The sequence below is a fragment of the Otolemur garnettii genome, unplaced genomic scaffold (genome assembly GCF_000181295.1).
Source record: "Otolemur garnettii isolate 467f Iridium unplaced genomic scaffold, OtoGar3 scaffold00023, whole genome shotgun sequence".
NCBI lineage: Eukaryota > Metazoa > Chordata > Mammalia > Primates > Galagidae > Otolemur > Otolemur garnettii.
Window position 1 is genome coordinate 8,535,475 of NW_003852418.1, and position 12,677 is coordinate 8,548,151.

The following is a 12,677-nucleotide window of genomic DNA, read 5'->3' on the forward strand; positions in this document are numbered from 1 at the left end:
TCTGCAGACCTCAAGCTCCAGCATAAGACACAGGGATGACAGTGTAGTAATTATCAAAGAAATCCACAAGCTTCCACCACATCAACCCACTCATGTGTACTCATATATGGGATTTTTAATGTGCATGAGCTGGCATGGCAGCTAGACTCCAACCTATCTCACCCACTCAGAACATTACTCTATCAATTCTTTTTCTCCTCCACCATTTTCTCCTCTCCACTTAGATTTACCAGAAATGAAGGTGAACAGTCACCATGTCTGGTGTGTCTCCTATATTTCTTGAAACTTCTCCATTCTTATTGTGGTTACCTGTGGTAGCTAGCCTCTAAGACAGATGGCCCCAGAGATCCCAACCTCCTGCTACTGATGTCCTTGTGTGGCTCTCTTCTACACTGTGTAAAGTTTGCTCTAAACCATGATTGAGACTGTGTTGGAGGCTGCAATTTAGTGTGACCACCGAAATGGGCCAATAAGCTAAGTGACGGAACTAGGCCAACTTAGGCTATCTCTACCATAGGCAATGCGTGTGATAAGAATCATATTGCCAATATAGCCCACAATGAAGAGGCGCTAGAGTTTAACTGAGCAAACCTAGTTACTCATCACTGTCTTACCAGTTAGATGAACCAACTTCATCTTCCCTGGGGCAGAATGCATACTGTGGCAGAGAGGACACGTATGGGTATAGGAAAAATCCCACTCATGGAAATCAGGACTTGAGGGAAAGTATCTCCCACTAACATTAACCCCATTAAATGGTGATCCTATCTAACTGCATGCATCTACATAATGTAACTCTAATTGGCACTACAGAGGCCTTTTGTCCTCAGAATTTGATAAGTTACTTCTAAAAAACACCTCTGTGAACATGTTTATTAGAAAGTACAAGAGATTTTTGAAAGCATTTAATTGACATAATTAAGCCACTGGTAGAACAGGGGTGAGTGGATGTTATGGAATGCTAAAAGCAGAAAGACTAACACTTTTTGGGATTTAAAGATTAGATTCTCTTTGCTGCTCAAAGCCTCTTATCTCTTTATGTTTTTCCTACTGAAATTGCTGTTTTTCCCTGACTTGACTGAAAGCTTCAGGATCACATATTAGCTATCCTGTGCCTGTCTTTCGTCAGAAAGGTTGTGGGAAAAGTTTTCATTGCCTTAGTCTTAGCAAATGCTCTTCTGTGGTATAATTACCAAGGATAGGTGGAGTATTACTGTTAGTCCTCTGGAGTTAAGTGTCACCTTTGCAGATAAAGGGATTGGGGTCTATTACTAGAAGACTGTGGAGACAGAAGACAAAAACCAAGCTGCCTAATCTGAGAATTTAAAATACTATAAAGAGATAAATTGTAAAATACTCAATTATATGAACAATTGGTGTTGATTTGGAATGAAGTAAGATCAGATCCTTGAACCTTGTACCATAAATGATCAAGTCACAACTGAACTTAACGTTTGTTTCATTACTTTAAAAGGGAGGCACATTTGGCATGACTTTTGAATTGTTCAGTATTTTCATAGTTTACACTGCTACACTGAATTTATTGAACAAGGTCTTCCTCCCATGTGAGTTCTCTGATATTATGGGGAGGGTTTATGGCAGAAACATTTTCCATATTCATTACATTTATAAGATTCCACTCCTCTATGCATATTCACAGCTTTGGTTTCATGTAAATTATTTAATTTGCTATTTTGCTGGAATTTATTGCTTTGTTGGAACTCATTCCTCGTGGGTTTTCTGATGTAAAAGGAAATTTTATTTGTGGCGAAATGTTTTCTCACATTGAGCACACTCATAGGGTTTCTCCCCTGTGTATATTTTCTGATGTTCAGTGAGAGTCCACAGCCGATGGTAGATTTTCCCACATTCATTACATTCATATGGTTTCTCTCCTGTATGAATTCTTTGATGTACTCTGAAGGCTGACTTATAGCAGAAGGATTTCCCACATTCATTACATTCATATGGTTTCTCCCCAATGTGAGTTCGCTGATGCTCAAGGAAAGAGAACTTCTGACAGAAGGTTTTCCCACATTCATTGCACCTGTGTGGTCTCCCTCTTGTGTGTGTTCTCTGATGGTGAGTGAGGGCTGATTTCCTGCACTAAGTTCTCCCACATTCATTACACTCATATGGCCTCTCCCATATAGTTCTCCAATGTACAGTGAGGTGTGAGTTTTTGCTGATGTTGTGCTCATGCTTACTAAACTCATGAAAATTCCCCTTTCTGTCCATTCTCTTATGTTCCCTGCAGTTTGACTTCTCAATGGATGTTCTAGCACATTTATCAAACATACCATGTTTCTCTCTTGTATGAGTTCTCTGATGTATAGTGAGTGTTGACTTATGGAAGAAAAATTTCCCACACTCATTACATTCATAAGATTTCTTTCCTCTGTGACTTATCTGATGTGCAATGAGGGCTGATTTAGTACATAAAAATTTTCCACATTGACTGCATTCATAGGGTTTCTCTCCTGTATGACTTCTTCGATGCACGTTGAGGGCTGACTGACAGAATGTTTTCTCACATTCACCACATTTATAGGGGTTTTCCCCTGTGTGAATTCTCTGATGTGCAGTAAGAGCTGACTGACAGAAGAAGGTTTTCCCACATTCCTTAGACTCATTTGGTTTTTCTCCTCTGTGCGTTCTTTGATGTACAACAAGGTATGATTTCTTGCTGAAGGCATTTCCACATTCCTTGCATTCATAAGGCTTCTCTCCTGTGTGTGACTTGAAATGTTCAGCCAGGGCTGACTTCCAAAAGAAGGTCTTACCACATTCATTACACTCATAGGATTTCTCCCCTCCTTGAATTTTCTGATGTACAATGAGAACTGATTTGTCAATGAAGGTCTTTCCACATTCACTGCATTCATATGGTCTCTCTCCAGTATGGATTCTTTGGTGTCGAGTGAAGCTTGTCTTCACACAGAAAGTTTTCCTACAGTCATTACAAATGTAGGGGTTTTCCCCTGTGTGAATTCTCTGATGTACAGTGAGGGTGGACCTCTTAGAAAAGGTTTTCCTGCATTCATCACATTCATTTGCTTTCCTTTCAGACTGCACCCTTTTCAGTGTAATGAAGAGTTCCCTCTTGAAGGTTTTCCCACATTTATTATAGTCAAAAGGTTGTTTCAAATTCTGACAGTTCTGGTGTAGAACAAGATATCTGTTTTGATTTCTGGCATTCCTAATTGTATTACATGTTTTCATTCCAGAATGACTTTTCTCATGCACAGTATGGAGCAGTGCCTTCTCACATCCATTTTTTCCCATCAGGAATCTTTTTATTTTCTTTGCAACAGCTATTTCTGAATTAGTTTTCAAACTATTTCCTCTTAGATCACATTCATAGGGCATTTTTTGTGAGGGAACAATAGTCATGTCCAGATTAAATGTTTTCCTTAATATTTTAGCTCTTTCTATAATTGGTGTTTTGTTGCTGAAGAATAGAGTTTGCCTCAAATGTTTGTTTCCAATTTCCTTGTCTGTTAAGGTATCATCAACTTCTAGAAGGGAGCACAATTAACAATAATTTGTGAGGTTTGAAACAGAGCCTCAAGCTGTCACCCTGGATAGAGTGCTGTGGCATCACAGCTCACAGCAACCTCCAACTCCTGGGCTCAAGCAATTCTCCTGCCTCTGCCTCCCAAGTAGCTGGGACTACAGGCACCTGCCACAATGCCTGGCTATTTTTTGGTCACAGCCGTCACTGATGTTTGGCAGGATGGACTGGACTTGAACCCACCAGCTCAGGTATATGTGGCTGGCACCTCAGCCGCTTGAGCCACAGGTGCCGAGCCAATTTGTGAGTTTTTACACATTTGCTATGAAATGAGAATTTTTCAAAAATGCCTTGCTGTGGGGGATTAGCCTTCAGGCCCAGCCACCTAGGATTAAAGAAATTTCGAGTGCAACTATCTCCTAGATTGTTGATCAGGAGAAAAACAAAAACAAAAAAATAGTAGAAAGCAAATTCATCCACACTAGCCTGTTTAACAGAGTGAAAGGGGACACAAATAACAAAGAGCGCAAGTACTTCTGACATTTTACAAGTTCATACTAAGCACAGAATCGAAAATGTAAAACCATCACGAAGAACAGTACACAAGGTATACTGGAGGGGTGGCTGATAGAGTGCTGAATAAAACACACAAGACTCAAGAGGGCACCTTAGAGAAAAACACGGAGACAGTGAGACCAGGTAAAACAGATGTCAGGAAGATGGTCAGTACTATCAAAACACTCAAGAGGGCATAAATCTGAACTTTTGGCAGTGACACAGGAACTCTAGAACTTGCATGAACTGAAAGGGGAATGGAAAGTAAGATTTCTGGCTGAGCAGAGTTGGGCCTAGAGGGAGACAGGCAAGACAGCTAGGGTACCTGCACAACCCTGAGAGTGAGTGTCTTCTTAAATTTTGTGTGTGGTAGTCACCTTATTTGCCTTACCCTACTCCCAAGGTAAGCACTGAAAGGGAAACTGAGGTATTTCTAAGTTAAATGATGGAGAAAAAAATGGAAGGCAACTAGAAAGATTTCCACAGATCTATGAATATCTGAATATTAAAAAAGTCTATGAAAATGGTGGGTGGGGGAAAGTAGGCAACAAAGAATGCTACAGAAGGTTAGGCCGCAGGCATGTCCAACCTTTTTTCTTCTCTGCCACAGATTGGAAGAAGAGTTGCCTTGGGGCCACACATTAAATACATAAACACTATTTAAGAGTTGTCTTGGGTCACTATTAAATACATAAACTCTCCCCACTATCAAAAGCTGGTTATCCATAAAATGTCTGTGTATACTTTTCATGACAGCCAACACTGCAAATAAGCAAAAAGTTGTTCTCACAAAACTAGCACATGGCTTGTGGGCTGCAGGTTGGACACTCCTGGATTTTAAGGGGTACAGTAAGAGAGGAAACTGAATTCTGGGGATAGATCACTTAGTGGAAAAAATCTTTATAAACTTCAACTAAAGGGGTACATTTATTTGGGATGAATGTTTAAGGTATATACAGCATACATTAATTATCTTCAATTGCTTCCGAAGGTCTGAGGCCAAAAAAAAAAAAAAAAAAAAGGGAAATTCATGAAAAACATTACAAAAAGATGCCACTGTGATCACGGACCACCTTGAAACTCTCATTTCCACTGGTTTCCTCTTGCTCCTTTATCCTTTGCTTACCTGGATAGTTCTGACTTGAAAATTCCTCCACCATCTATGGTTCTTTTCCTTGCTCCAATTTGAAGATCACATCTGGCTTACTAACATGACATCCTGTTAAAGGGAAATTACACCAAACGTGGACCAAGCTCTTTGAACTTCAGGGACTCTGAAGAAAGTGCAGCTTCAGAAGCTGTACAATGAAGATGCCTAGCAACAGCTCAGTGAAGCTAGAACATTTTGGTGAAGGATGGAAGAAGGGCAGTGAATACACACAAATATCTCTGTTGCCTAAAAGAGTTCAATCATCTTGCTCCCCTGATGCTTATAGCTACATAATTAAATTCTGAAACTTCAACATGTTTTTGTTCTTGGCAGTTGCACAGGGAAATTGTATTTACCCACTTAGACTAGGTAGCTGTAGTTCTCCAGCATCACATCTCTGTACAGGAATCTCTGAGCAGGGTCCAGGTGCTGCCACTCCTCTTGGGTAAAGTCTACAGTCAGGTCCTTGAATGAAACTGATGTCTAAAAGGGTATGTTTAATCTGAGGTGGTCAGAATTGAGTGACATCAAATATACTGGAACACCAAGTACAAGGAGACCACTGTCACAGCTAATGGAAAGCTATAAAGAGTTATACTCTGGTGGACGGTCAAAAATTAGAAACTTCCTGCTGCTGTGTTTATTTTAAAAATGAATTTTAAAAATTTACTGAGCTTATACCTTTTCCTGGAGCTGTTCTAATTTTTTTAGATTACTAACTCATATCGAATACTGACCTTGCTCTCAAGGAGCACACATTCTGACAGGGTGGCATAAGTAGAAAAGAGTCAAGTGATAGGCATATAAGCAAGATAAAGGGGGTAATCACAAAAGGAGAAAGCTATTTGTTTGTGTTACCAGACTTCTCTGAGGGGGGATAACTTTGGTCCTGAAATATAAACAGTGTGTTAGGTAGGAATGTGACCATTAAGAAATACAGACAGACTGTCAGTCATAGTAACTCATGCCTGTAATCCTAGCACTCTGGAGGCTGAGGCAGGATGATCAGATGATGCCAGGAGTTCAAGATCAGCCTGTTGCTCAGTATGGGTGACTCCTTCCCTGGGGGCACGCTGCACACCTGTGCAGGCATTTTTGGCTGTCAATGTTCTGTGGGATGCTGTTGGCATTTGGTAGAGAGAGAGGGAAGGAGGGATGTAGATGTCCTGCAACACGTAGGACATCTCACACAGGAAGGAAATGTCCCGAGTCTTGCACATGTTCCTAACATCTTCATGTAGATGAAACATGTCTATAATCTGAACCTAGAACTTTTCTCCATTCTACACTTGAACACATAGTATGTGTGTGTATAATGTATATATATAATGTATACATTTGTATATATAATGTATACAAAATGTTCCTGAATGCAGTGATGGATACATCAAGGGAACACTGTATTTGGTTTGGATTGGAAGTATAGGGATTGCCACTCTTCTGAAAGATTTCACTAATGGCAGTGCTACTTGTGGTATGTGAATCTTGAAACACCATGCCTCTATCAGTGTAAATTTGGAACTGTCAAACTTACGGTGATTTAATCTATAGGTATAAACATGAGACTACTTTCCTTTTAACATATCTGAGCAATTCCATATTAAAATGCATGCTATGAAATTTTTTAAATTACTTTGTTTTTATTTCTCCTATATATTAGAGTACTATTGATTTTTCAAAATTACATGAATAGGTTCTATTACCTATGATTTTTCAAAATAAGATAAACGGAGGATGGGTTTTAGTTGGGATCTCTAGAAAACAGAGCCTAAGGCAAAGACTAAGATGGTATCATTTTATCTGGGAGATCCAAGCCAGGGCAGTGAGGGTAAGGGAAGAAAGGATGTAAGCAACTAGATGAGGGGGCATAGGCATGCTGCCCACCACTTCACAACAAGCCCAAAGGGGCAGCAGGTTCCAGGTTCCTCAGCAGAAGCAGGCAGATAGCACATAGGATTTCTCCAGAGGAGAAACTAATCTTGGAATAGTCCATGGAAGAGAGAAAGAAAAGGGAATTGATCGGCCCACCTCCCTCATTTCCCATTTCTCTTTATTCAAGGTTTACCTCAAGGTGAGTTAACTTGCCTACACTTCCAGGTTGCATCATCTGGTTCTTCCACGTGGTCCCTGAGGAAACTAGATACCACACCTTATGGTATGTTGTTTCATCCAAGTCTAAAAGAGGAGGCCGCCTGGTGTGGGTGGGTGGTATCAACTAAGACAGATAAAGGAGATGGTTGAATATGGAAGGATTTTTGTCCCAATATAGCTTGCAAATATGTTATATAAATGGATATGGGTCTGGCGGAGTTGGACACCCATCTCAGCAGTTTGTATCATTTGCGTAATACCCATCTCTGTTGGCTTGTGAGCTCCATGAGGACAGAAACTACTGTAAACCTTTCATCCAAGCTGTGAGGAGACCATCTAGCACACTGTGGCACACAATAGTTTGATTACTATGCAGTTGTGCAATTAAAAAAGAAGTAGGAAAAGGTCATGGCAAGAATAGCTTTCTGGGTCACACCAAAGAGAATGAACTTTTAGCCTCTAAGTGGTTTTAGAGCCACTCGTTTTATTTCTGTACCAGGAGGCACGATCAGGATGGTATTTCAGAAGGCTGGCTCGGTGGGAACAGTCTCGAGCAGGAGAGGGAAGGAGGTAGGCAGACCACGGAGAAAACTACCCTGATAATCCAGGAGAAATTGAGACGGGTGAAGTAGGGAGAGGACAAGTTCAAGAAGTGTTTACAAGACGACATTAGCAAGGCTTGATAACTGGAAATGATAGCAGTGAGGAAAAGGAGAGTTTAAGATGGACTTCATTTTCTGGCTTGTGTAACTGGCCAGATGGTAGTAGGAATGACAGGGAACAAAAAGGAAGAAGTAAATTAAGCGGATTGTAAATACTATTTCTATTTTGGACATGAAGACTCCAAGGGCCTTCTGGACATCCTTACAGAGATGTTCTGCAAGAATCTCAAGCTGAGGTTCTCCGAGATAGAAAAAGATTTCAGTTGCAACTAGTTTTGCAAACTATAAAAGTGAAGAAAAATAAGTAAGAATAATGGGCTCACAATGTCTACGGAACAGAAGGGAAGAAACTGTATCAAAGATATAAAGAAGAAATGACTCAGAGCTAAAAAGAGAATCAAGTGAGGGTTATCACAAAAATTACCAGAAGTGCATTTCAGGGAGGGGGTACTGCCAAATGTAACAAGGAGTTTGGTCAAGTACAGACCAAAAAATACCTGCTGGGTTTGAAAATATTTAGGTCACTGCTAACTTTTACCAGAATAGATCCATGGAAGTGATAGGGGCAGACACAAGACTGCATGAAGTGACTTGAAATAACATGAATAAGGAGGGAAGTTTTACCTACCGAATACTGAATTGTTCCCTGGACAACCTGTTTTAAAAGTACAGCTGAAAAGAAACAGTTTATAGGGCATTATTTTAGAAACATGCAATCCATTTCTTCTAGATTTTACTGCTGGATTTCAGACAACCATCGAAAGCTGCCTGTTCAGATAATGAATTGGCCCCCTGTAACTTACTCACAGGAAACCCACTGCATTTCTTTCACAGCTGTTTTTGGCAAAGCTGCTTTAAGACACTTACTCAAAGATCATCTAAGACAATGTTACACATACATGACAGGAAAAGCATACTAATAACCAGTGTAAAACCTAGCTCATATTTTTGGGGCCTTTCTGGAACTTCAGTAAGTCGATAGGAATATATGATTTCTATATCTGTATGTCAAGTTTTCTAGTGCTGATCTGATACTCTTCTCTGATGGTGAATTTTATAGATTTCTACTATTTCATCTGAATGTGCCAACTACTATAAACCTCTCAAAATCGACTCCAATAGGAGGGAAGTAAATCCCCTAAACAACTTACCTGGAAATTGTTCATTTTCTTGAAAAAGGTCCAAGAGTGGTGAAAAGCAGAGCTGGGTAAGGAAGAGCGGGGAATGGAATCATGACGGGTCTGGCTAACACAGCAGCTCTTATAATTACCTACCAAGACAGCCACACACCCATTTAAGGAAATGGCCCTTTGATCAATCTGGTTCAGGAAGCCGCAGGTTGGGGGATTATTCACTTGTCCATTAATAGTTCTACAATGATCACATAGAACTTTTCTAACCAAGTAAATGGAAATAATTTTTTTCTACTGAGTTACTATCAATTTATGCCTCCTTTGAAAAAATTAAATATAACCTAGGAGTCCAATAATACAAGATTAGATCAACAAAAGCTAAGCTTGGAACACTGTGTCAGCATTAAAATTGATTCTATGATTAAAATATTTCTTGTCATAGGGAAATGTTGGCGTTATCTCATGTACTTATTTTCAAGTGGTTTAAATAACCACTTGAGATTAGAGAATCCAGTAAGAAGGAATGCAATTTTTTTTTTTTGATACAGTATCACTTTGTCCTCCCTGGTAGAGTGCTATAACATCATAGCTCACAGCAACCTCAGACTCTTGGGCTCAAGAGATCCTCTTGCCTCAGTCTCATGGGTAGCTGGGACTACAGGTGCCTGCCACAATGCCCAGCTATTTATTTATTCATTGAAGTTTTTTTTTTTTGGCTGGGGCTAGGTTTGAACCTGCCACCTCCAGTATATGGGGTCAGCACCCACTCCTTGTGCCACAGAAGCCACCCAACATGCAGCTACAGGGTCTTGCTCTGGCTCAGGCTAGTCTCGAACCCTTGAGCTCAGGCAATCTACCTGCCTCTGCCTCCCAAGTGCTAGGATTACAGGCATGAGCCACCACACGCGGCCAAATGCAAATATTTTAAGATGCTGGTCTTTTTGAGTGTTTGGCCTTCCTTAGTTGCAATTTCAGAAGAGGACCTTTCGATAAAAATTCGTTTTAACTTAAATGTGTTAAAGGACAGAGTCCTGACCTGTGAATCAATACACTGGAATTCAATTCGTGGCTCTGTCTCTAACAAACTGAGTACTGGATAAAATGTTTACCTTCCAAGTCATAATTTCAAAATTATGGCAAAATTAGGATAAATTGAACAGTTTTCAAAACCTCACCTTTATCTCTTGTGTGATTTTGTTATATAAAGGGGGAATTCGATAAATCCCAGGTGTGACGATGAACACCGTTTGAGCAGCTCCTAACAACAGAGTCCGGAGATCGTAGGGTGGGGCATGTATGTGTTTAGGAAGAGATGAAGAAATCATTTCTTTAGTTCATAGCTAGTACCCCTTCCCACCAACCACCCGCCTGGCAGGTCCTACAACAAAGTGTCTTTTCCTGTGAAATCAGGGCCCCGTCCGTTCCCTTCAACTGCAGCTCACATCCTTCCTCTGAAAGATGAACTAAAGGTCTGCTGAGCCACGGTAATCAACGGCTGCAGGTCTAAGCGCCTCGCAGAATTTCTGGAATCAGGGTTTAGCCTGTGGATGCGCAAACCTTTCACCTTCACAGACGCATGAGCCACCACACGCACCTTCTTCAGAGCACCCTTCAAGTGGGTCCCAGCTACAGCTAGCCCTGAGGCCCGCGGTCAGGAGCCCGGCCCTGCGCTCGCTGCCGTATTTCTCGACCGCTGGACCCGCTCGGGCCTCCCTAAAGACAGGCGCCGGGTGAGCGCGCGTTCCCCCTTCGCGGCCCAGAGGCCAGCTGCGCCCAGCCCCACCGTTCGGTTCCCTCTGACGCTCCAGAGCTCGGAGCTCGCTGCCAGCCCTTCCTCTAACTCGCGGGTGCACCGCTTGGATTCCAGTTCGCACCAAGTTCAGGTCAAGGTGGAACCACTGTGTCCGAAGGCTCCAGGACCCTCGACCGGAAGTGCTCCGCGAACCGGAAGAGTGTCCAGGTGGACACTAAAAGGGGCACATGCGCAGAAGAGTCCGCGCTTCCCCGGGCTCTCCAAAGGGGCGGCCACCTTCCCGGACCACATTCCCCAAGGCGCAGCGCCCTTCAGGGAGACCCTTGATAGAGCTTCTGCTTCAGTTACCGGCTTAGGAGTTTGAGGCTGCAGTGAGCTATGCTGACACCCCTGCGCTCTAGCCCAGGTGACAGCTAGACCCTGTTTCAGGAAAAAAAGAAAAAGAAAAGAAAGGAGAGGAAAGGAAAGGAGAAAGTAAAATTATGGAACTTAATTGTTGTGAGTCATCAATACGAACAGAAAAGCTTCCTATCCCTTTCACATCAGTTTCACCGAAAACTGTAGATGAGAAGGAAAATTGCAGAAGGGGAAAGAAATTCCAGCAGTGTATTAAGGGGACAGTAGTAACGACGTGGATGCCATCTCCCAGACAAGATAAAAAATGCATGCTGGCGTTTCAAAATGATGCGAGAAGTATGTGACGGTTGGAGATCAACCAGACTATAGCTAAAGAAAATAACTTGTTAGCCATAATAACCCCAATTCTCGGGCATTTAACAGTAGGTGCATACTCTTCTGGCAGTTTTACTAAAGAGAAATTCTCTGGGTCTGATAATTTGTTACTTATTTTAATCAGTAGTATAAAGTTATTATACTTGAAAACCACCAATTATCTCCTATGTTATATCTTGCAAATAGAATGGAAAATAGCTTTTCATTTACAAGGACAAATAATACGTATAGTCATGTGTTGCGCAAGTGAAGGGGTATCGCCTGAGAACTGCAGTTTTATCACTGTGTGAACATCACAGAGTGTGCTTACACAAACCTAAATGGTATAGCCCCCTACACACCTGGGCTGTAGGGCATAGCCTGTTGCTCCTAGGCTACAAACCTTTATAGCATGTTATTGTCAATACTGTAGGCAATTGTAACACCATGATAAGTATTTATGTATCTAAATATAGAAAAGATACAGTCAAAATACAGTATTATAATCTTTGGGGTCACCTTTGTATGCAATCAATACCTTGTTGATCAGAGGTATTGGCTGTATGCCAATGCTTGGCTGTAAATACATTGTATACATATTGAATAAATAGAGCTATATAGCACTATAATCATTGGAAGGCATGAAAGTTTCTGACAAAGTTATGAGATATAATTATTCAACTCCCGAAAAGAACAGTTAGCAACTGTGATAGCTAGTCTCCAAAGATGGTCTGCAGTGAACCAAACTTCCCAAAATTGGAGACTGCCCAATATTAGCATCCATTGAATTGGGCCAACTCTGTGACCCTCTTTAACCAAAACGATGCATCAGAAGTGACACTGTGCCAGTTCCTTGACACCTGAGCCTCTCCATAGGGCAGCTCTCAACATGGCAGCTTCATTCTTCAGAACAAGCCAAAAAGTGGAGAGAGAGAGACAGAAAAGAGAGAAAGAGGTAATGAATGAAGGAGATGAAAATGACAATGTTATAAAACCTAGTCTTAGAAGCGGCATTCCAGTACTTTTGCCATATTTTATTGTTTAGAAGTCACGAGGTTTAACCCACACTAGAGGAGGGGAATGGTTCAAGAGCATATGGTTCCACAGC

The 12,677-nt window shown here is 41.3% G+C and overlaps 1 protein-coding gene across 1 annotated transcript; it reads right to left on the reverse strand.

Moving 5' to 3' along the window:
* Window positions 1-1,661: 1,661 nt before the first annotated feature.
* On the reverse strand, window positions 1,662-5,826 carry ZNF334 (zinc finger protein 334). Its single transcript, XM_012803850.2, is given in 3 exon segments — window positions 1,662-3,518; window positions 5,196-5,288; window positions 5,576-5,826. Coding segments are annotated over 3 exon segments (1,923 nt in total). The 5' UTR covers window positions 5,610-5,826; the 3' UTR covers window positions 1,662-1,722.
* Window positions 5,827-12,677: the final 6,851 nt, after the last annotated feature.